The 25731-nt window shown below is 41.8% G+C and overlaps 1 protein-coding gene across 4 annotated transcripts in view; it reads left to right on the forward strand.

The window, feature by feature from the left end:
• Positions 1 to 25731, forward strand: part of znf609b (zinc finger protein 609b) — an 81991-nt gene that overhangs the window by 50414 nt on the left and 5846 nt on the right. For 2 of the 4 annotated variants that reach the window (XM_079663741.1, XM_079663743.1), the window contains exons 3-6: positions 10783 to 11008; positions 20527 to 20614; positions 22468 to 24961; positions 25077 to 25443. In XM_079663741.1, coding sequence (XP_079519867.1) covers positions 10783 to 11008; positions 20527 to 20614; positions 22468 to 24961; positions 25077 to 25443 — 3175 coding nt within the window. Of the gene's footprint in view, positions 1 to 10782; positions 11009 to 20526; positions 20615 to 22467; positions 24962 to 25073; positions 25444 to 25731 lie in introns of all 4 variants that reach the window. The other 2 variants (XM_079663740.1, XM_079663742.1) reach the window with 1 other exon arrangement.

A 25731-nucleotide genomic window follows, 5' to 3' on the forward strand; every position in this document is an offset into this window, starting at 1 on the left:
GTTACAACACTGTGCTGACACTTTGCCACATGTCCTTCTGATTAAGCAAGTGTCTTATGAACATCTCAATCTGCTCTTGTTGTTCGGCCAAAGTTCATCGACTGAGTAGTTTCAAGCAGCTCTTGGATTGATTTGATACTTTCTAAAGTAGATTTATATCCAGGTCATCCGGTTTGGGTATGTTTGGGGCTTCTAATTTAACACCCTGGATTATACTCGGTGAGCTCCAGACTATAATTATCAAAACAAGTCAGACATGCTATGTGGCTCAAAAAATAAACTGCGGTGTAACTTACCCTGCTACGCTCTTGTAGTGACCTGCCTTTTCACCTGTGAGAGTGTTGAAATGTCATGAGGTGCTAGCGGCAACACTCATGGTCCCAATGTGCAATGTGCTGTAAAAGTCTATAGGCTTTGAAGATATAGTGCAGGTACAACTGGCACTCAGTAATACTGCACATCACTGTCCATTAAGATAGACATGGTTCAATAGGAGCTCTGTGAGACAGCCAGCAGTAGAGGTCGATCGGAGTATCAAGCCCTAGTTAGAGTAGCAGCATGACTGCAGCTTAAGCAGTGTGTGCAGAACAGAGCTCAGGTCACTCCTCTGCATGTACACATACATATTTATACTCCTACATCCTCTGCCTTAACCCCTGCACCTTTATCATCTGCTTATCCACCTGAACAGCTGAAATCTCTGGTGCTTTTGTTATATGTTGAAGAGCCTTGAATTGATTTTGGAATCTTATCAGGTAAAGGTAGCCATGTTGCCATGTTCTTAATATATCATCCAATACTGACATTTTAATGTAGCACAAGTTCACAGTACCCTGGCATCCATGTCTATGTTTATTTGTGTCAGCCCAGGTAACACAAAAAAAGTAAGTTCATGATGTGTGGCTTTTTGATTGTCTTTCCAATGTTTGGGCACCACCCACAGAAGAGCGTCAACAGAAGGAAAACAGACTAACGGTGTACATCTAATAATAGTTTGAGGTTGGGGGCTCTTGGGAAATCTCACAGCCTGAATAACAACTTGCTTTCCTTGAATCATGTGCAGGAACACTTGTAAAATGTATTTAGTTTTTTAGCTAATAAGGCTTCTGGATATTTTGACTAGGAGCCTTTGCTATGAGTTTGCTCAACTGTTTTTGGCTTTTGAGTTCAGGAAGGTAGGTACCTAAAAATGGAGTTTGGTCACAACTGTCAACATTACAGTGAACTGTGAGCATGAAGCCACACATGGAGCTGTATTTCTATCCCGGCTGATCTAAAAGCCTTGGTCAAAGCCTCAGACTTGTAAGACGTCAACGAGTGATTCATTGGTATTTGGGTGGGAATGTAGGTGGCTGAGCTGTTGATGACAGCCTCTCAGTTTGTTGTCAGGTTTCTCCTTGCTGGAAGATAAGGTTTATGACTATGGAGAGGGAGAGAGAGAAATCCTTATAGGCTCAGCTGAGTTTATCTGGATTTTCTGCTCGGCACAGCCTTTTCTCTCCCAGTCAGACACAAGCGGGTGACCTTGACAAGAATGTGGCTTATTATTGTAATAGATACTGTTGTTGTCAACTGACCTATGGTCAGAGTGGGAGGGTGAGAAATGGTCGAATGGAAACAGGGAGAGAATCACCAAAAGATCCTAGCAGAATCAGTATCTAGATTGTTCAAATCTCTCCTGACAATGTAAGTGGGTGTTTCTCAATGTCGAGGAGGCTTGCTTGGTAGCACATGTCTTCCGAGTCACTTGCTTCAGAAGCGAGGCAAGAATCCTTCCTAGCCTCGGATAACGAAGAATTGTGAAACAGGCTAACAGGTGTGCGTCATATGCGAGGCCCCGCCTTAAATGGAGCGCAATTTCCAACAAAGATTTGGCCCGTGCGCAAAACATTGTGGGGATTTTAAGACCACAAAGTCTACACATGTGCAGCCTCGAAATTTCTCGCTACGTAGTACGCCGGCCTCGGTAGAGTTCCAAGTATGCTGGACATTGGAACAGTCCTTCGGCGGGACTCGATGACGTAGTATGCTTGAAATAGTGGCTCTGGAGCAGCCTTCCTCGACATTGAGAAACACCCAGTGTCTAACACATTTAAAATGGTAGACTAAATTCAATGATGCACTGCAGTTAATGTGCAAAACCAGTTATTAGTGAGAACAAAAAGCACAAAATAAAAAAATAAAATACTATTTTGATGATACAATTGCTTTTTAGTTTTTCAAATAGTAAAAAAAATTCTGTTTCCAGCTTGTCAAATATGAGGATATGGTGCCTTTTTCTTTGGGCATACATGATTGGAAACTGAATATCTTTGAAAATGTCACCTTGAGGTGTATAACATTTCTATATACATATACAAAGTATAGGATCTCATTTCACAACGTAAGTAATTAAATACAAATGCCAAACATCAATCAATAACAAAATTGATGTTAGTTGCAGGGTTCCAGCCCTACTTGCCAATATTCAATGTTTGTTTTATTTGTGTGTGTTTGTGTACAAATGGTGCTGCTAAGAACACCCAGCCAGTCACTAACCACTACCTGTAAAACCACACGGTATCTTATAAGCCAACCAGGCAAAAAGAGTAGTGTTAATAGAGCACAGATTCAGTATGTGTGGACAGTTTCTCTGATAGGCTTTCAACATGTTTTATTGACACTAAACATAAGTGGATGTTCAGGTTCCCTGCATCTATGCGGAGATCTTTTAGACCTCTTGATACTATCACCTCAGTGCCCTTTAAACCCAACCCCCAACCTTTCATCTAGCAAACGATACTCAGAGCAGCCAACTGAGCCAGAGAGAGGAAATGAAGACATTAGGTTGACAATGTGAAGCTGAGTGTACCTAACCCACCAAGTCAACCAACCCGGCTCCCAGCTTGCCTGCGAAGGTTCTCTGACAAGCAGGTGCACATGATTTTAACTTGTTTTTTGAAAGAAATGTAAGTTTTCTTATGGATTGTCATACGGGAAATACTTTCCATCTTATTGTCTTCCTTAGGTACTGAGATAATAATGAAGAAAGGGAAGATTTAGTTAAGGCTACTCGGTATACTGAGGAGTCAACATACTTGTATTCTGCTCCTCACCTGATTCAAGCAGTGTTTAATAAGGTGATTAGTGTTTTGAGTCATTGAGTGCAAGGAACATAGACCATAGGTAACATTAAATAGTCACTTTGAATCAATTTTAGCTGTTTGAACTGCTGCGAAATGGGGTACAGATACTGATGTCTATCTCAGGGTGAATTAGCATTTAGCTCAAAGCTCTGTTGTGCGTGTGGAAAGCTTCACAGGGGGGATGCTTAGAAATAGTATGGGTTTTAAGTTTCTCTTTAATGCTCAATATTTTTATAATACCCTAAAAGGCCATTTACAGCAAAAAAAAAATGTTAACCATCGTTTTTTTAATATTATTGCTTAAACCTGGGGACATAGCGGCTTCCAGCAGCAGAACGCTTCTAGCATCCAAACAGGTTGGAAAAGTTGTTCACAAATCTCTAGTTTTTACCAAATATTGGTCCAGTTTTACTTACTTATCATAGTACTAAAAGGAGAGGATTTTTCCTCTGTGTGACTTTGCTTTACTGAGCAAATTAGGCCACTGCTTCATAAGTGAGCAAATTGGTAAGCTCCACTTATCTTGGCTCAGTCTTCTACCCTGTGGTCCCTCATGCCTTCTGTCTTTTTATATCACTTTTACTTCCCATAATGTAGCTGGAAGCTGTAGGAGCAGTCTCTTGACTAATGTATGTCCTTTCATCAGGGAGAGCATATGTCTCTGCAGGTAAAGCCTCTCACACTTGCTGAAGACATTTCTCTTTGACAGAGCTGTGTGTACTTGTGTATTCTCAAAGACTTTAGCTCTGTTGAACATGTCTCCCTGTTAAGATATTACATTTGATTACTACTAAAATTCATAGCAAAGCATTATTCTTCTTTTTAACAGTTAAGCTGTAATTCACTGCTGTTGCTAAAGGCTGTGACATGAAAGTGTACTGAGTGCGGCTGGGGAGGCTTACTGTATGCAGACGGTTTTCATGTTGATGTCTGGACGTTCACTGCTCTATTTCCGAACGCATAGGGTTGTGTGGCATCGTAAAAATGAGCTGTAATGTTAAGTGCCAAAATGTGTCAGATTTTCCTCAAGGCATTTAGACAATGACCTGTTCAGTAAAGGTTACGTCTCTAAGGCTTTTAAGTTGAAATACAAATGTGTTCAACATGAATTCAAACCTCATTCTGATTTTCCGAGACTTATTATCTAAAAAAGTAAATATATGCATGAAAGAGTGAAATGGAAATCGCTGTCTTTCTCAGACAATCACTGTTTACATGGAGAACCTCGCTCACTCATTATGGCTCCAAAGAGATTGTAGGTCATGAGTGACCATCACAGCTTAGTTTCCTCTCTGTATTATTAATGTGTGGTTATGCTTTCCCTGAAAGCACAATTAGCAGCTAAGACAAAGAAGAAGTTGCCTAGGAACTGAGTGCATTTTGCCAGCTGGTGTTGCACAATAGATGTCAGGTGTTCCTGTTTTCTCTTTCAGTTTCTGATTACTCTCAGCCTCTAAGGAAATGTGTGCTTTTTGTATTAGACCAGTATGCAGTCTTTGACAACAATCGGGCAGGTTTCACGACTCTAGAACATGCCATTTTATTTATTTTTTCACATTTTAGTAGTAAAATAAAAAGAGGGTTATGCGTTTTCAATTGTAGCCCTACGTAAAAACCGTGTTACTTCATAATACGGCTCACTTGGGGGGGAAAAGCTGATGGTTTGCTGATATCAGACTCTGCACTGCAGTTGTTTGGACTGGGTAGGATTCAAATACTGCTGTTTCTAAATGCATTATACAAATGCAAAAACATAGTACAGATTACAAGTTACCACAATGTTTTTTATGACAGCCAAATAAAGAAGCTTTTTTCTAACATTTCCTAACTGGGTGTCATGTGGTGCTGAAAGAGGTACTGACCGAAGGCAGTGTAATCTCCACCGGCCTTTGACCTTAGTAACTCACCAAAGATGTTCACAGGGTCTGCCCTCTGTGTCAAAAAGAATTGCTTAATGGAAGCAGGAACACTGAGCTCAGCCAACTAATGACACTACTGCAAGGACTCCGTTTTACTTAATGGCCTCTTGTGTCAGCAGGAATTACATTTTCTCTTTTCAAGATGGATAACTTCTGTCTTTTATTGTTAGAGACGGTGTTGAATGTCTTAGGCTTTATCAGCCTGGAGAATCAATACTGTTCAATAGTTAAACAATCAACAACCGGCAAATGTAGATAAATTATAGTGCTTTTTTGCGGGGTTGGGAAACTCTAAATACTTCAGATTATTTGTATTGATTCGATTTTAATTAAGGTTGCTACAATTTGATTTAAACCATGAAACTTTTACAGACATTTTCTTCATATTTAACGACATTCACAATGGCATAATTATTCATATTCATCTTATTTAATTGTAGTTTAAATGCATTTAATACATGGTGTATAACTTACCATCATTTACTTATTAGCAGACATACTTTTTAATGTTTAAGAACTTAGTAATATATGGATAATATAGTAGCGCATCTTCCTTAGAGGCAGGTTAACCACATTGTGATTGTTGTGTATATTTACATTTTACTGCCTTGTTAGTTTAATCTACATCATAACTTTATTTTGTAGCACCTGCTCTTTCATAGAACCCAATTGACCCATCACTGTTTAAGATGAAGAGATACAGAGGTGTGGTTAATCCAAATGACCCAATGTGTGTTATCTGACCTGACCTCAGGAACCTCCTTCCAACTCGGGTTAAAAGCAGACTCAGCTTTGGTATACAAGGGTAAACAAAGGCTTGTCTCCAAAGTGGTTATATGGCTCTTAATGCTATTGCCTTTTAAACTGCACTTTAATTTAGACAGAAAGCTTGAATCTGCCAACTAAATCAAGGGGGAAAGAGAAACTGCTTGTGGTGCTTGTTTTATAGCTACTAATGCAGAAAGAAGATTGTGATTTTATGGTTTAGCAGTAATGTGTATTGAACTACTGTTGCAGACATACTTCTCTGTGACCTGTAACAGCAGTCTCAGATGAAAGAAAACCATTACCCATGAACAGGCATTTATTATCATTCAAGCATGCATTTTGTATAGGAAAGGTCTGTTGTTGTGACAAACAAATGATCTGTCTTCAACATCACATGATTTATCTTCAGAGCTTATATACTTTTAAAATGAACCAATCTGATACTATGGGTTTATTACTGTGAAAACGCCAACGAAATATTTGTCTAGCTCCCTTCGGTTTTCTTTTGTTTTCATCGTTTTTCAAGACCCTGTATTTGCGACGCATGATTAACAAGACTTTTAGGTGGTATGAGAGCACATTGAACAAACTACCAGACCAAATGAACAAATCAATAAATGTAGGTCACTTTTCTTTTTAACATTATTGGTTGTTTTGCCGTATCTCTATTATGGTAAGTTTAAAGTAGTGGATTGATAGCTGTTGAAACATTTCAGTTGTTCTCCGAGTCATCTTAAAGGTCCCCATTATACTGTTTTTCATCATTATAGGTCTCAGATATAAACAAACATGTCTCTGAAGTGTCCAAATACCAAAAGGATCATGCATTGCAGCATCCCATAATCCCCTCTGTTTCAGCCCTGTTTCAAAAGTGCTGATTCTCTGTCTGTTACTTTAGATGAAAATAAGGAGCCACTCCCCACGCCCCTCTGAGAGATATTTGGTTTAAAAGAACACAATGGTGCTCTAGGAGGAGATTCAGGTGATAAGGTGGGCGGGGGTGGGGGGGGGGGGGGGGGTTATTGGCTAATGGTTAAACAAGCCAACAAATCGTTATGACATCATAAAATGGCCAAAATCTTTTTATATAAATGGATCAGGACAAAAAGTGAGTGAATCTTTTTTCCTGAAACTTTCAGAATCTCTTTACACAGAGGGGACATATGTTTATGTATAAAATACAGGAACAAGTGGATTTTGCACAATAGGTGACCTTTAAGGCATTTGACGGTCGCTGACGTTAGTATTGTACACAATGCATCATTTGATCCACTATTGTTGTAGCTCCACACCCTGCTCGCAGGAGTACGGCCTGGACCGGTGTCTCTGTATGACACTGCAATGTAATCCTTTTTGTAATCCTTGCCCGAGCTCAGTCCTCAGTTTCTTAATCCTAACTCTAATAAACATGTTAAAGCTGAAGTTAAAGTGTCTAGTAAAAAAAAAAGTGCAGCATGTGTCTTATCTGCCACGGTTGAGTTATTGTTTGATCACTGGAAATCCAGGCAGAGTCCCCACTTTGTCAACACTGCGAGGTATGCTCGCAGATTCATCATAGGACTTTTGTCTGTCAGTTAAACATTATTCGTGCCAGTGTGGCTTTCTCAAGGAGTCGGCATGTGGGTCAGTTTGCGTGACACTCAGCCATTGTGTGGTTTTGGGGCAGATTTTGAAAATCAGTTTGTAAATTTGGCTGAACATGGAGTAGAGCCTTGTGTAATCTGACTATTTCAGTTGTATGCGGTTTTTTCTAAAACCCCGGACAAGAGGTCAGGCATTTCACCATGGGTTTACTTTCTGCAACCCCAGAGTGAATGTGCTTTTCTCCACTTGTCCATTAATAGAACTTGGAAATAGAGCTCTTCTGTTCATGCACATTGTATACTGGTCCCGTTTCCGTTGTGATCCTATTATTTCTTTGTATCATTACATAGTGAATGGTTCTTTTCATTGTGTAGTGGCATCTAGACTAGTAACAGGATTTAAGCGGAACTAATAAAAAAACAAAGCTCATCCAGGAATGGTTATACTCATTTAGAAAATGTAAAAAAGGGCATTGAACTCACTGAAATTATTAATCTCCGGAATATTGGATGGAATTCTTATGGGAATCAGTGTTTTTAACAAATAATTGGAGAGTCTTAGGGCTTCTCCTATTAAGGCTTTACTTTCACACTAGCTAAATCCTTGAACTTCAGTCTGCCTTGACCCTTGGCCTGTTTATTTATTAGTGTTAGTCTCATCAGCCTCCTGTCATTTTAAACAGGGCTTTACTTATCATGTGGTTATCACAAATGCATGTTGTAAGGAGAATGACTGGCAAGGGGGTATTTTACAATGTCTACATTTGAAATGCAACAATTAAATGGGTTTTCAAAAAGTCCACCAACAGAAATGGTTTGCTAATGGCATGATAAATCAGTAATTAAGATAGTTAGTTGCAGCCCTAATCTAGGCTACAGTCACTCTCTATTAAAAAGTGAGCACAAAAAATGGTCATAGCTAAAGATAGTAAATGCATTCCAGGCCGACAAAGGGTTGTTTGGGACATGAATTGTTTAAGCCCATTATTTGGCGACCCAAAGGGTATTTGTCAAAGGCGCTTAGTTGTTTCTGGTCAAAACATTAAGGTTGTCTGCTTAACAATTTAGAAGTCAAGTAGACAAACGGTAGTAGTCTCTCTCTCTATAAAGTAGATTACAAGTCAACTACCCTGAACATGAGCACCTAATAAACATGGTTCTCTGAGTTGATTAGTTTAGAAGGTAAGCGATGATTTGAATCTAATACCATGAGCCTACTTCTCAACCTACCTATTTTATTGACAAAAGGTTTTTTCAAGTCACATTCTTTGGTCAAATATATCCCAAAATATCAACACAAAGGGGTTTGAAGAGCTGTTTTTAGAAGAGGCTCTGCATTAACCTGTTTGCACTTTTCACTGTTGGCTGTCAGTGTGAGAGAGGGTTCATTGTGTGGTCTTGTCTGCGGCTCTCTGTGTCTCCATACGGCCCAGGAACAGTGTGTGGTGACAGCTCGGGTGATTACCTGTCCTGTCTCATTCACTCAGCCGGCCTGCAGCCTGGCCACATCATGCATCAGAACCCTGACACATGGTGATTAGGATGTCGTTAGGCCTCACTCTCTGTCGCTCTCTGCACACATTAATTTGCTCTTCCTCCGAGCTCTAGTGGAAAAGGGCACTCCACGCTCATTTCTGTAAACCATGACATATGAAGCTTCTGTGGTGACAAGTCTTGAGCTAATATTACATTTCATCAGGGACTAATGTTTGGTTTTCAAAGCACTCATCACAAATTCATATTCCTCCCTCAGACACTGATCTGGAATTTCTCAACCGGCCTTATTCACGAGGTGTTGCTATCAAATGATTTGTTTTATATATCATGATTAATCCCAGCGTTTTTGTTCATCTCAAATAATCCAATTAATTACAGTTCCATCTATAAGTATTGTTCACAAGCAGAACATACTCAGAATCATTTATTCTGAAAGAACATCTTAAAAGGAAACAACAGTATTAAAGTGTTTTATTTAAATGCAACTCTTTCTAATCCATCTCCTGGCTCAGCTTATCCTTTCATTTAGGAGGTTATGATAGCACGCCTTTCGAAGACTTGCAAAGTGTGACTCAGTTTTCATTATATAACCCCAACACACCGGATGCATGCCAAGTAAAAGGCATAACGAATCTTCATCTGGGTCTAGTCTAAATTAAGCAGTACAAGTATCTTGGGGGTTTCTTTGTCACTATACATAGCCCTAAAAACGCTTAATTCTAAGAACAGCTGATGCTAAATGTCATAACTTTTCCTTGCATTGGGTCAAAAACATACAGAACAAATGTATGATTCATTTTCTGGGAACCATGAATGAAAAGTGTGTACATGTCCACCTGGTAAATGCTGAGATATTTAAACATAAGCTAAAACGTTGACCTGCTGTTGACGTAAAGGTCAGGGGACAATCAAAGTCAGTAGGACCTATCCCCTTTGGACCATGAAGTAAAGATGAACCAACATGTCCCTTCTTGAATGGATGATAATTACCCAGTAACTTGGATATTTGTTGGGATTAGTAGTTTTAGTTCCCTACATAATACTCAGTTTGGAACAGTAAGTACATTAAAAAAAAATGTTTAAAGGCATGCAAGCTTATAATCAAATAAATGTGTGTCTTCTAAGTCTAATTGGATCCAGCATTGGCAGCGTTTTCCCCTAGCACTGAGTGGTTTATGCCCAATTAATAAATGTGTGGTGTTGGCTGCAGCATGGCATTCCTCCTGCAGTTCAGTGCTAATGATTTGGAGCGCTTTAATGTCGACTGCCTTGGATGAAGAGCACTAAGCCTGGTGTCACTGCGGCCCTTTAATCACCATTAGTCTTTCTCTCTCTGTCTCTTTCCCGCCTACTCACTTTTCCACCTCCAGTTGTCTCTTGTGTGCTTCCCCTCAGTTGCTTTCATCATCTACTGTCCTTTTCATTCTCGCTTTTGCTTCTCTTTGTCTCTTCATTGCTGTCACAGTGTGTCAGAACAGGTGGAATCAATTACTGACCCGCCTCAGCAGCCCGCTCCCTCACCACAACTAGCTGCGTAGTTGAGGGAATTAATGAGTGATCAGCCTTGGAGATGATGTGGTGTCACAGGTTAGCGATGTGCGATGGAGGGAAGCTGTGGGAGGGATTGTTTGACCAATCCTGCATAACTAATTCTGTCCTTCTGTAATGGCGGTCCAAGCAGTTCACATGTCCCTCACTGCCTCCCCTGCCTGCTAACGTTGAGCAAAGACACAGAAGTATATTACCACGTTTTCTTTATAGCTTATCAGGATGACTTCCCTACCCTCTCTCAATGGCCTCCATTGGGCTTCACATCTGCTCTGTTTGTACAGTGGTTTTGACATGTCTCATGTGTTTCTCACTCTCAACCCCCCACTTATTTCTTCACAGATGGAATCCCCTGTCTCCACGCCAGCTCCTCCCCCCCTCCACCTCCTGGCAACAGTTGGCAACAGTGAGATATCTTCGCCGTGTGAGCAGATAATGGTGCGCACACGCTCGGTGGCCGTGAACACAACCGATGTGGCCCTGGCTACTGAGCCTGAGTGCTTGGGGCCCTGTGAGCCCGGTACTAGTGTCAATCTCGAAGGCATTGTGTGGCAGGAAACTGAAGACGGTAAGTTTAAAGGTTCAACATCATGTTTAATAAGTGTAGGAATCTTTGGGAAACTCTGTCCTTGATTATGACTAAACTATTAGGAGAGAAAAGTGTGGATTTTGACAAATAGATTAGTTGGGCTAATCCATAGTCACAATTCTGACATGAATGGACTTATCCTTTCACATACTGTGTAGTGGATCTCTTCCAACAAACAAGTCTTAGATTTAAAAGGAAACAAGCTATACATAGGAGATTGTTTGTTTTGTGCTTTTATTTATATAGCCAGTGGTTGCATGAAGAAATGTTTGGCTTTATAAGGCTTTAGAAAAGCCTCAGTCGTTAAAAAAATTATTCATCTTGCTGTCATTATCTTACATATTGTGCCTGCTTAAATGTAATTGGATATGCCCTGACTGCCTCAGGAGCTAGTGGTGGTACTAATGTGTGCTTTAACAGCCCACATGCTGCATAGTATTGCCAACAAGAATAGTAGTTGGCAGGCTGTTCTTATGTGGCTTTGATTTGTTTTTTGCTCAGGAGTACGCAGACGGGAGTTTGTTGCACAGAGATATCTGCTCTCTGCAACAACATGCCTCATAACACAAAGCACTTTTTTTTTTGCAAGCCTGCCATTTGGGAATTGAGTTGGCTCCTCTCCTGCACTGCAGTCCGAGTGAAATGTTAGACCTTCTCTGTTTTCCTCCCTTTGATCGAAATCGCATTCAGCTGATTTAATTTTAAGATGTATCGCTAGCACTGTCAGGTTCTGCTGGGTCTGAAAAAACAGCCCTCCTTTTCTGTCGTGCAAGAGAAATAATGCGTACACCTAATCTTCAAAGCAGCTCGCGCTCACTGGCTCTGCGGGCATGCTGAGTACAAATCGCTCACACATCCACAATGCTGCCTGTTGGTTCACTTGAAGGAACCAAACAGAAAAAGGTCCCTCATCAACATTCCCCAAGCACAGTCCCTGCTATTGAGTGCCCCCCCCCCCCTCTCCTTCCCTTTTATTTTTTGATTTTTGATCCAGCCCCAGGCTGTGTTAGTTTCACCCCTGTTCCCTCCTCTCTATTGCAACCCTTTTTTCTGTTACCAAGCATCCAGCCCGTCACCCCTTGACTCTGTTTCCAAGCAAACTGGGAGAGCGAGTGCAAGGCAGGGGGTTGGGGCAGGGGTGGAGATAGACAAGGCTACTTCTGTTAGTGACACAAACATGGCTCAGGGCCAACACCAGTACTATGTTTGTGCTCCCTCATTCTCTGCCTCCCACTGAGTGATTGACCCTCCCCCCTCGTCCTGCCCCCTTCCCTTTCCCCGTCCTTTGCCTGCACTCACCCTTTAAAGCTGTTATTTTGGCTCAAAGAGGTAGTGGTTTGTCCTGATGGGGCTGTGTTTTCTTCTGATTCTACTCTATCTGGCTCAGTGGGGTAGAGGCTGGTGGGGGCTTTTGAGTGCTTTTAAAAAGCGTTATGGTGGTGAGGGTAGGTATGTGTTGAAGGATGAGGGAGGGGGGAGGGGGGCACTCTGCAGGTGTAGTGCACAGATTGTTTTGGCCATCTGAGCTGTTGAGGAAAGAAGGGTTTCCAGGATCTAACCCACTTCCATCTCTTTGAAGCCTGTTTTTGTTTTATCACAGAAAGACCTCTATCAGGTAGACACAGCCGGATTGCAACTTCATTAGATAAAATATGAAGACTAATCAGTTGTATTACATTTTGCACAGTGCATTAAACAACACAAAGCTGAGTGTTCTTCCTACATCATTTGAATGGTACGGGACCCTAACAGCCCACCGGCTAGTTTTAGGATGAAAGAGACCATGCTGCTTAGTTCGAACTGCACCGCCATTCTGCATTTCTCCCTAAGAGACCTATGAGAGCAGACTTCTGTCATTGTGGTGCAACTGAGCAAATGAGAACCAAATGAGAAAAATCAAGCGAATCCAGGCAGAGTACCAGGGAAGAGTAACAAACAGAGGGCCCCAAAGACATTGCAGAAGCATCCTGATTAGCAGTGAAGTTGAGCAGTCCCCCACTTCTCTGCATGACAAGTCTCATACAGAGCTGTTTAGGCATGCACAGTGTGTGCGCGCGTTTCATTTAGCATGCCAACCAACAGCTGCTTCATCACCTCCGCCTTTCGGCCTTGTGGGAGTAAATGAACAACAGGCTCCCAGTAATTGTCTGTGCCTCACCCGGCTCACCGAATGCTTGTGAAAGGAACAGATGAGGAGGAAGCAAGCGACAACTAACAAATACGATCACAGAAGCTGCACCTTTGGTCTGAGCTGACAAGAATCTTGTCTGATAAGACCAAATAAATGTTCCATCCCCTGTAATATGAGCACAGATGTATCAGGCATGTCATGGATAATGGCTAGACTGAATGTATATGTGAATTGCTGAATAACAGAATAACATTTTTATTGGATTGGTTTAGTCCTGTGAAGGAGCGTAGTACATGGAGTGGGGAAGTGAGTCTGTGTCAGTTAGTCAGCCTGGGGGCCATTGGAGCGTAGACAGAAGCGGGGGGAGGGCATTGACGTGGTATTTTAAGGCCCGGCACTGACTCAAATCCCCTGAGCGCAGACAAGGCAGTGGCAGCTCCCAGGGTCGTGTCTGCAGAGCGATGGGCCAACCCCTCCCAGGCTTAGCATGCTGATACCTCTAAATGTCATCTCTAAAATGCTGGAGAAGTTTATTGCTGTTGAACCGCAGCCCAGAATGCCTTGGCTCCTGCTCCAGGGCAGAGTGAACACAGAGAGGGCCCCTTTGGCCAAATACTGCAGCTCAATGCAAGTGTGCACCCCCCCTCCACCGCACCTCACACTACCCGACCCTCCAGCACACAGCAGGCTTTTCCCCAATACAGGTCCTGCAGCTTCTTAGGCGCCTTAATAGATAAATAAAACAGGCTGTTTGTGATGAATGTTTGTGTCATGGATTATTTAAGCAACACGTATTACATCATTGTAAGCATTGGCTTTAGCACAGGACTTAAACGCGGTCTGGCATACGAGTAGAAGAGGTCAGTGTGAAACGGATATTCCTGTATAAACATTGGCGAGATGTGTTGTGTTTTTCTCTTTTTCTCCAACCCTGTCAGGGAGCGGAGAAGGGGAATATTGTATGAAAAGAGCACTTGGCTCTTTAACTCACTCGCCGGCTATGCTTCCTTGCTCTTTTGAAGACCACCTGTCAGTGGCCTCATTGAAATGTTTTTACAAAGGCGAGCGGTGGCTGCTCTCCGTGAACCCGCTATAGAAACTGTGCTTGAAATAAGAGTGAGCATTCTCGGAAAGCCTGTAGCCCGCTGCCAGGCCAATGAGCAAGAAGAAGATGGTGTGAGAAATCAATCACAAACTTCTGTTAACAGTAGAGGACACACTGAAAAGAAGAGAACAAAAGTGATACGCCCCTTTCTTTCTCTAGCCCACACTCTTGAACTAGCTTAGCCTTGTTTACTTTCCAGCTTACCAAACCCTCATCAGTGTTCACTTTGACAGTGGAAGTGGACAATTTCCACGAGCAAAACAAAAGCAACAATCCCATGTTTTAAAGATTTACCAAAAATATGTGGTTGAAATAATACCCGATAGGGAATTTTAGATTGAGATGACTCGCATTCTTTTAGGGTGGAAACTTGTCTTGTTAGTCACAAATCTAGTCCCCGGGTGGTGTTTCCAAGATGGCGCCTCACAACAAAAATCTCTTAAGAGAGACTTGGTTCCTATTCATATTGCCCGACAACTGCATTTTTTCAAGCACTTAAATGGTCTTGAAACGTAAATCATATGCCTGGAGGAATTGTAGGCTTTGCCAGTGGTTGTCATAAGATATCATGTTTGCTATATACACGTCAACGAGTTTTTGAGTAATGCGCCTTTGGCAGACCTGTCTCTTAATCTGAGCAACATCTCCTATAGGAAAAACACCAGAGGGTTTGTTTTGACAGAGGGATTATAGATTTACCCAGATGGCATTTAAGAAAACTGCTCTTTGCCTCACTGCAAATTATTTACAGTAATAAATGCATGTTGGGTCGATAGAGAAGTTACATGCATGGCTGCTGTTCAGTGGTGTACTTCCACTGTAAACTACTGAATTGATATTTGTTAAGGAAGAAACTGCTGCTGCATGCTGCTGATAATGTTGCGACGATGTGGAAAGCATACTAATGCTCCCCTTCTCTGCCTCTCAGTGGTATGAGAGAATTGACCTTCTCTCAGACTGTTATTCTTGTCAGTGAGAGTGACTTTGCACTTTTACCTCTCATGAACCGGAATGCAGCCTGAACTTTTCAGATGGGGATCAGTTAAATGATCTGAAAGTCCAAATAAAACCATGCACCAAATAGTTGTTTAATTTTCCAGTGACTTTATTGTAGTACTGAGGTGTGAAACTATTTCATTTTTAATTAGAAAAAATACCTCGAATGATCATTTAATTAAAATCATTACATTCGATTAATATGTTAATCAAATAATCAGTTAATTAAATCCTTTCAGCTAAACGATGACATTTTAAATATGACTGGCAAATTACCCGAACACTTGAAATTCTCAAAGTACCGCATTATCACCAGCATCTTGAGTGCTTAAAGTGACTCTTACAATTTGTCCTAAATTCCTGTCTGCCCAGGATTTAAGATGAGGTCAGTTTTAGGACTTTGTATTCTGACACTGACACAACCAGACAAGCTTGGCTCCATGTTATGCACCACGAGTGCAGAAACACTCTTAAAATGGACTGTTGGAAACATGCTCAGACAGTTGAATGCTCAAACGCTTCATTTATCAATGTTACAGTTATTGCTCATGGCAGTACCCGGCTATCTTTTATCTTCTCCCCTTAATGAATACTGACACTATTTTTCTCATTGTTCTCACTTTCTTGTCTTCATTCAACCTTGATACGAGTGGTGCTTTTTAGTGAAGAGAAAATGAGGAAGTGAAAAGAGCTAGCTGTCAATAATTACTTAAGCACCGGACTGCGTACAAGAGGAGGTGATAATTAAGAGTGGTGGTAGTTGTTCACATTTTCTTTAATCAAGACTTGTTCGAGTCAGACAAATTTAAAGAAAAATCTAAGAACCTTTTTAATTTGGTCTTTCTGATAACGGTAATATAATGTCACATCCAATAATTACAAAGTGAGCTTCAACCCTCAAAGATAACAAAGGCATTTGGACAAGGTCAGCCAGTGAAAATGCCATTAGCCCCGCTGAATTCCTGTTGAGTTGAAGCAGAGCAGAGGTCAGCCAGTGAACCCGTGGCCCTCGTCAGCAGCAGAGGACTCGATCTGCTGGCCCCACTGCAACCTAATGAAATGTGTTAAGGAGGGAGCGGGGGGGCAGTCACCCATGCAGCAGACAAACCTACTCCTGACTTAATTTGTGCCCCCACATTGCCCTCTTGTTCAAGTAATCCAAGTAGTGGAGTTTGGTGCGTAAAGAGGGCTGCCATTTGTTGTTCGACAGCATTGAAAGGAAATAAGTGGTAAAATTGCAGGCCAATTCCTGTCAGTCATTTTGGCTTCACTCGGCTGTCAGGAGTGACCCTAATAAGACGACTGGGATTGTGCCAAATCACTCTGTTTCTCCCCCAAAGTAAAGAGGGGCTCACACAAACACTGACATACAACTTCCCTGTGTAAACAAATGATCATGCATGGAAGGTCATCTCAGATTCGTGTATCATTTGCTCTCTGCCACATGGAAATTAGTTTGGGTTTTTTCGTTAAGGGATTTCCATGTTTGGACAAACTCTGCATTGACATCTTTGTCCAAACAGCTTGAAAATTATTTCTAGGATGAAAGTGTGCGGATAAATTCAAATGGCTTTCAGAAATGTAAACCTAATCCTAATCTCTTGACATTCCCATGAGCATATTTTTATGATATTGCCTAGAATTTCAATGGATGTTCACCCACCTAGTTAAGAGACATCAATAAGTAAAGAAATATGTTGTAAATTGTGAAATATTACAGGGAGTCAAAATGGGATACTTTGAGAAGCAAGTTTTTCGTTAGCTATGACTGTCTTTAAAGATGTGTAACACAACCACAACCTACTGTTTTCCAATTAGCTCAATGGATGTACAATTAATGTATCAATTCATTGTTTAACAAGTCAATATCAACACAATAATGATGAATACGTTGCTTAATGAAAACAAAATGTAATCTTAATAAGCTACATTTTAGATTTAGAAAAAGTATGTCTAGTGTAAGCACGGGGGTAGAGATGATTGTTCTACTTCACTCTGACCAGAAATAATAATTATCTCTTATCTTAAGGAGGGAATCAAGTGGAAATGGCAGTGTTGCAATAATGATGTAAAATGATTTTGAAGTGTCTGTCATTCTTTCTACTAATATAGAGGCTGGCTGTTTGGCTAAGAAATTGAATAGCAGAAGTAAAAATCCTTTTCACTCCTGCCATGGTTGACGAATAGGACAGGATAACTCAGTGAAAGCTTTCAGAAGCATACATTTAGATTGCCTACTTATTACAAGTCGTTCAAACGTGAAGTGTTGCCACCATTTCTTGTTTGTAGTTTTTAGCACCATTTCCATTCGGTTTAAGATGCATCAACCTTTCTTTAAATATCCTTGATATGTCCCAGATAACATTTGAGAAACTAGTTTATTAGCATTCACACTGAGTTTTGCCGAGGCAGAGATCTGAGGCGACCCAGAAGCCAAGGCCCGCTCTGACAGGATTACAGAGCTGCTTGGCTTCAACACGGGAGGGTGGCCAGAAGGACCCCCCTCTTCGGAAAATACTCATTCACAGTCCACAAAAAGCCTTGTATAGGATTCAGACCTTGAAGCAAAGAAATTGATTAATTGAAAATTGAGCAATAGGTCTTTCTGTAGCCTATGTGTTAGTGATGGTGGATGTGTATGTCCATGGCTGCCATATTCATTTGTATATTGATTTACACATTTATCCAAATATACTAGAGACATGTTATAGGGTTACTTTCTAATGATTAATGTATTGACTCACCTATTGCCACTGATAGCACTTGAACGGTTTATTAATAAATGCTCAGTCAGATTGACGCCCATTGGATTATTGCACTAATTCATATTTCACGTTTATAAAGCCCTAGTTTTTGCTACACTGAGTTCTGCTCTTCAGCGGCAGTCACCTGGGAGTTGTAGTAGAGGGAAATACAGGGGACTTCTCAAGGAGAACTCAATACATAGAATGATGTTCCCACAGGGCAGTGATCCCTATCCAACAGCCAAATACATCAGGCAATTTCTTAAGAACAGGATTGTGAAATCTTTGATATACGAGACAAGCTTCAGACCTGTTTAAACAAACCTTTGCATTGGATTGAAGATAGTTTCGGAGAGAATCAGCATTCAGCTTCATTCAGTTGACGTAAATCTGTGGGAAGAATTACAGAAAATCATAGAAATCTTGACGTGCCAAGCTATACATTCTTTAAAATGACCAACAGCTAGTATCAGTCATCATTTGTTCAAATACCAACTTACTGCATTTCAAGTACAACATTTTTTTATATTTACAAATTAATTTCATTTATTGAGGTTATAATATGATCACAAACTCATTCAAAAAATACTATGTATATTTAAAGAAATGTAATGTTATAATTAAGCGTTTTTAAATGACTGCTTCTCTCCAAAGGTCAAACAATGGTCGGGGTTTAAATGTTTTCATTCTCAAGACTTTCAAATTGTTGAAGTATTCAATTCAAACACTTAACTTGGTACCAGCAATAATTCATGCTCCTCCATTGTCAGCGCTAATGTTAATTTTAAATCGTTACACACAACTCGTGGTATCATTTCTAAACCCTTTCGCATGAGAAAGAAGGGCACACTATATCCTGCACATCATGAAAGACTACTCATTCATTTGCCCTGCCTTGATTTACATCCTGCCACAACCAGCTGCCAGAGCCATTTTGTCTTGGAGTGTTCGAAGAGCTTAGGGGGGCGGTCTGTTGAAGGCGTTTAAGAAAAGGTCTGTTTTTTTTATGTGACATAAATCTGAACTTGAGAACCTCTCCTGAACGATATTTGCAGTTGGATCTAGCCTGGACCATGTTTTCAGGCCATAGAGTGAAGGAAGAGACTTGTGGCAAAGTGTCAGTAGGTTCCTGTAAACATATATAAATGCCTTATACACTCGCCGCTTTATGCCAGAGGCAGCAAGAGAAAAATGAGGTCTGAACTGTGACTTGTGTATGGGAGGGGAAAAAAGATTGTAAGCCAGGAATGGTTATGCCATTGAAAAGAGGAAGTGAAGGTGAAGGAGAGAGGGAGAATGGGGTGAGCAAGAGGTTTCCTAAGCTAATAAAATGCTCCGAGGGCGGAAGCTGCCAGCCAGCATTCCTGTGCCATTAGATAAGTTAGCTCACTGCAGCCTCCAGTTTCTCTGCAGTGCTGAAGTGGCATGCTGAGGTCACCACTGGGGAGTGGGGGGAATGGTGGGAGCAATACAATGTTTTTGTGCTCGGCCGTTGCTCCTAATCCTCTGAAGTTGCTTTGGTTGATGAATTACTTTTGAATGGACGTGCGAAAACTAGAAATTGGCACCAATCTTCCTCCAGCACTCTGCTGACTTTGTGCAATAACATGAATTATTTTTAACTGACGTTTAATGTGTAAAATAAGGGTTTAAGATTAGTGCTTCTGTACTTTTTATTTCTTTACTACAAATGGCAAACTGCCTTCAGATGAACAGTACTTGGTGTTTTAAGAGAAAAAAACGGAGAGTTGTGTGATCTTTTGAACTCATTTTAGATTTCAAATAAGAGGTCAGGTTTCACAGTCGGCGCAGGTGGGGTGTGTAACTCTCACGAGTGCACCCACATTCACAATAGCCAAATGGCAACACAGAAGCTTCAAAGTGTGACAGATTGCACCAATACCAGTGAAGTCAAGGATCTTGTATTGCACACTCAGTTACATTCTGTCAAACTGAACAGTTCACGTTGAATCGGTTTAACCCAGGAGCTTGTTTGTGTGTTTATTTGTTTGTAAGAAGCTGTTTTAGTAGATTCAACTTCTCCCCAAGGTAGTACATTCCTCAGCTGGAAAGGGAGATAGAGGAATGGAAAAAAAGTATTTGCCTCCAAGTAATTCTTCTTCAGGGAAATCTCTCGCGCTGTGAGATGGCTTATTTTAAATGGAAAGGATGTTCAGTGAATATTCCCCGGTTACCTTAGTGTGATCGCTCTTAGTGGGACCTTCTGCCAGGACCTATACTGACTGCAGTGGAGTCTGTTCCAAGTCATTTAGAAGATATCAGTCAGTCTTGCCCCTACGGCTTTACTGTGTAAAGCAGTTTAAAAAACGATCTTTGACTTGTGTAACTGTCTTGCATGTGACACCCTTTAGCAAAGATCAACACATTAATGCAGCAGCCAGGATTCTCTTTTTGCTCACATATTAAAGACAGTTACATTATGCATCTCAACGTGAAACATTCTGTGTTGTGTGTTTTCCTTAATTGTCATTGTTAACACTTCTTTCTCCTTGTCTCATAGGCATGCTGGTGGTCAATGTTACCTGGAGGAATAAGACATATGTGGGCACTCTGTTGGACTGCACACGGCATGACTGGGCACCCCCCAGGTAAGAAGCATTTCCATGTCTGGTTTCTGTTTTAACTGGAGAAAACAGTGTGTATTTAAATAGTAACATTTAAACATTCTTCATTTGAACTGCATTTCTATGAATAGGGCTTCATTTGTTTGGAGTTGTTAAAACGGAAGCTACACACACACTGATTCAGCATTTTATCTGCACTTTACAAAGCATTTACAGTCACAGATGCTAGTTGTAAATGTCAAGGAAAAAAAGTCATGGTTTCCATGAATCATTGATGCCGTCTCTCTAGCCAAGCTGTACTTGGTCTCTTAACCTTTTCATATTCTCTGTGATATGTATCTGCTGGAGTAGCATCAGCTCAAGGATATACGGCTTAATGCACAAACTTGCTTGTGTACAGCTGGACCTTGCAAGTACATGTTAGCCTTTATCTGAAGTCTGTGGAATCAGGATTCATTGGCAACCGGCTGACGTCCCAGGAGGAAGTAGTGGAAATAAAAAGCTACTCTAACAAGCCAGATTGCAGAATCCAATTATTGGACTAATAGCTTTTCCTTGACGCTGTAAAACATTCTCTTTCTAAGGCTGCATTTTTTTGGATCAGTGTTATGTAGGCGGTAGCGGTACCTTAACGTATTTGTAATTTCTGGGTATTCGCTATTGTTATGCAAAATGAAAAGGTTGTGTGAAATAGATTGCCAAGCACTTGCTTTGATTTAGAGAACCTGTACATTATCTAAATGTAAATATAAATCTATATTTGAAATGCATGGTTAAGTGCAGGAAAATCAAGATTAAAGCAGCACTAATGGAAAACAAGATGAGGCTGTTCCACACTAATGTATCACTGTATATCACAGTAATGTTCAATAAGTGAGGTTTGCTGGGCTGTATTTGCACTGAGATAGTCTTATAGTTTGTAGCACAACTACATTAGGGACACACCATGAATAATTCAGAAGGCTTTCAGTGGACTGAATATAAACTTGGGCTTATAATCAGTCCAAATTCTTGCTGGGGTTGAAATAGTTAGGAGAGACTTGTAGGGTAAGCTGTGAGTCATTCCAGCCCAGTGCCTCTCGTTGTCACAGATTGCTAACCTTCACTGCTGTGCAACAAATATAATTACATTACTGTTATGGAGAGATAAGGCCAAACTGCTATTTTAAGAATTGTAATGACTTTGTTTTGATAACAAAGCAGCTAGAATGTTTACTGATGTCTTTTCAAATTATGTTTGCATGCTTTTGAGTTGTCGTGTGGCTTTGTTTAATGTGCATACCCACTCAGTGCACAAAATACCAGATTGGTATTTTATCATAGAATAGGGAAAGATCAAAGGCTTACATATTTTGTTATCATTGCGGTTTTGTCTGTGTTTGCCAAAAAGGACTTTAATCCCCAAGTATTGTCTTTATTGGTATTACTATCATCATTTCGGTTTCCTACATTTCCTATGAGACAATGTGTAACTGCAGCATATAAAATGAACAAGCAATAAAGTAAATGGCAGTTGAAGCCTGTTTCCAAGGGAAAATAAAGACTAACATCCTGATAAATTAAAAAAAAACTAAAGGAAGGCAAAGCATAGAAACCTAAATTCTTGAATTTGAACATATGTCTTGAATAGGCTGAACAATTATGTTTTCAATTAGGTATGTTTAAGGGCCTTTAGAGAGAATAATAGTTGCCAAAAAAATGCCACATCTGGACCTTCCATGTACAAATGTATTCAACAAAGAATCCCTTTACATGACATTGTAATTTAAGAATAATTGCGTGGTCAGATTTATAATCTCAGAACCTGAGTTTTATTGAAAACAACCATTGATACTGTGAGGTCACTGATTCTTATACGTGATTTCTCTACTATGCAGGTTTTGTGAATCCCCTTCAAGCGATCTAGAGATGAGGAATGGCCGTGGTCGGGGTAAGCGAATGAGACCGAATAGCAACACCCCTATCAACGAGAACAGCAACTCTTCTGACAACAAGGGCACCACCAACAACAAGACGCGTGCTGCTTCCAACAGCAAGGGCCGTAGGGGCAGCCAGACGCCATCAGAGCGCCGCACACCCCCTAACAGCAACACAGAGGACATCAAGGCCAGTCCTTCCTCGACTGGTAAACGTAAGACCAAACCGGCCTCGGACATGGAACCCAATTCCAGCTCAGAGGACACCAAAGGCAACAAACGTATGCGGACCAACTCCAACAGTGGAGGAGTGGGTCCCACAGGACTCCCTATTCCTTCTATTAAGACTGAGCCACTTCCACCTCCCCTCGATCGCAGTTGCCCCTCTCCAGTTCTAATTGATTGCCCACACCCTAACTGCAACAAGAAGTACAAGCACATCAATGGTCTCAAGTACCACCAAGCCCGTGCCCATAATGATGATGACATAAAGTTGGAAATAGATGGAGACAGTGAGTATGGAGAAGACTCGACTCTCCATCCTGAGCCAGGGAACTGTAATGGAGCATCCATCTCGCAGAAAGGATGCTTATCTCCGGCACGTTCAGTAACTCCTAAAGGCAGGAACTTTGATGCTCAAAGTCCTTCCCCATCTCCGGGCAAGTTTGGTTCAAAACAGAATAAAAAGAAAATGGCTGAGACAGATCCAGAAATAGGAGGTGTCCCAATGGAAGGCTGTGAAGAGGGGCCATGCCTCACTGATGAGGCCAGTAACGATGATATAGATGATAAGAAGTCTAAAAAGGCTGGCACAAAAGCTGATAAACTGGCTCAGAAAAACATGAAGTCACCACGGCCTGTTGGCCCTGGCGCGACAGCACCGCAGCAGATGTACCCCTTTCCTCCTGGAAACCCAAATTCTTCCCCGGTGCTTACCCCAATGATACAAGGGGTTCCTAAGAGTCCCCAAATGAAGGGGACACAGCCTAAACCTGCTGCCATTGGAGATCCTGCCTCAAGTAGCTCCAAAGACAAGAAAAAGAAAAAGAAAAAGGATGGAGCGAAGGAGCCTGACAGCCCCAAGCCTCCTGGAAAGGGAGGTAAGCTAGAGGAAGGAAAGCTTCAATACACTGATGCCTCTGAACTAGGAATTAAGGGGGAAGGACTGCTCAATGGTTCTTCAGATCTTCATCAGAGTCGCTTGGCCAGTATTAAGGCTGAGGCTGATAAAATTTACAGTTTTTCTGACAATGCCCCCAGCCCATCAATTGGTGTAGCCAGTCGGATAGATGGCAGTGGGATGCCACAGCCTCTCACGCCAATAAACCCTGGGAGCCAGAATGGTGCAGACAACTCTTCAGTCAAAACTAATAGCCCAGCCTATTCAGACATTTCAGATGCTGGTGAGGATGGTGAGGGGAAACTAGAAGGTGTCAAAGTTAGGACAGAGGAACAAGCTGTCAGGGAAAGTGTCAAAAAAGCACTTTTTCCAAACCCGGCGCCCAGCAAAGAGTCCCCATACTATCCCGGGTATGACGCGTACTACTCACCCAATTACGTTAACCCCAGTCCCGGAGCGCCCAATCCAGGTACACCAGCAGCTGAAGGTCAGATTAAGATCAAAAGGGAAGAGGACCAGGAGCAAGGTGAGGTAAAAGTCAAAGTTGAGGTTCATGAAGACCACAAAACTGACAGTGCCTCTGGCCAGCCGCAACAACAGCAACAACAACAACTGCAGCAGCAGCAGCAGCAGCAGCAGCAGGACCAGCAGCAGCGACAACAACAACAACAGCAGCAGCAGCAGCAGCAACAGCAACAGCAACAGCAGCAGCAACAACAACAACAACAGCAGCAGCAGCAGCAGCAGCAGCAGCAGCAGCAACAACAACAACAGCAGCAACAGCAGCAGCTGCAACAACAACAACAACAACAACAGCCCTCAGTCATCCAACAGCGATCAAACATGTACATGCAACCTCTTTACTACAACCAGTATGCGTATGTCCCCCCATATGCATACCACCCTGATCAAGCCTACCATAACCACTTGATGAACACCAACCCAGCATACCGGCAACAGTACGATGAGCGGCAGCGACAAATGGCTGAACAGCATCGTGCCGAGAAGAAGTCGGACATAGCCATAAAGGAACGGGAAGCCTCCATGAAGGAGGAGTGGAAACAAAAGAGCCCGATGCCGCCAAGCCTTTCCAAAGCCCCAAGTCAGCCAGACCTTGGAAAGACGTCGCAGCCCTCGAGCAAATCCAGGGACTCGCCCTCTGACCCCTCTTCTAAATCCCTGGGGAGCATAAAGACAGAGGACCCAAAGTCCCAGCAAGCTGAGGGGCTAAAGATGAAGCTGTCTGAGGGAGGACCCCATGGAAAGGAAGACTCCAAGCCGACACTAGAGCACAGAGGTCAGGCAGGGACGGAGCAGGCCATGTGGTACAGACAGGTAAACAACAATCTATGATGTCAGTGTTAGAATCTATGTTTTTACATCTGATATTCTAGTTTTATTTCAATATGTAGATTCAGAATGTGTGCTGACTTGTACCGTCTTTCAGCAGTACCCCGAGGGCCAAAAACCCCAATCAGAAGACGAACACCAGCAACAGCAACCTCGATGGAAAGATGAAAGGGACAGAGAACGGGAACGTGACCGCAAAGTAAAGGATGAAAGACCCAGGCCCAAGGACAGTCAAAGTGGGCCCAAGGAGGAAGGCAAAGAGGGCAGTGATCCTAGAGTCCCTTCTGAGGACCAACGGGCCGTGAACAAAGACTCTCGTTCTAATCCCCACATGCAGTTCTCATCACCACTAGCACAGCACCAGGGCTACATGCCCTACATGCACGGTTACCCCTATGGACAAGGCTATGACCCCAACCACCCTGGATACAGGGGCATGCCCTCGGTCATGATGCAGAATTACCCAGGTATGAGATAAGATTAACTCCTAATATTAGGGAGTTAAAAAGAAAAAACTCCTAGTGAAAATAATGTTAAGTATGCAGTTCTATTTCTTTGAATAGCGAGTCTATTCGTTTTACTGTACAGTTATGAAAAGGCAACCAAGTCAACATGGTTTAAATAATTGAAGGTGTATTGTTTTTGGCTTGCATTACTTTTTGAAAACACGCTGGCTCTAAGGATCTGTTAGTGCAGCTTTACATTGTCCATCAAAGCTGTGTGTACCGGTCTAAGCAACACCTCTGGTCAAGTAT

This window comes from Notothenia rossii, assembly GCF_949606895.1.
Source record: "Notothenia rossii genome assembly, chromosome: 2".
Lineage (NCBI taxonomy): Eukaryota > Metazoa > Chordata > Actinopteri > Perciformes > Nototheniidae > Notothenia > Notothenia rossii.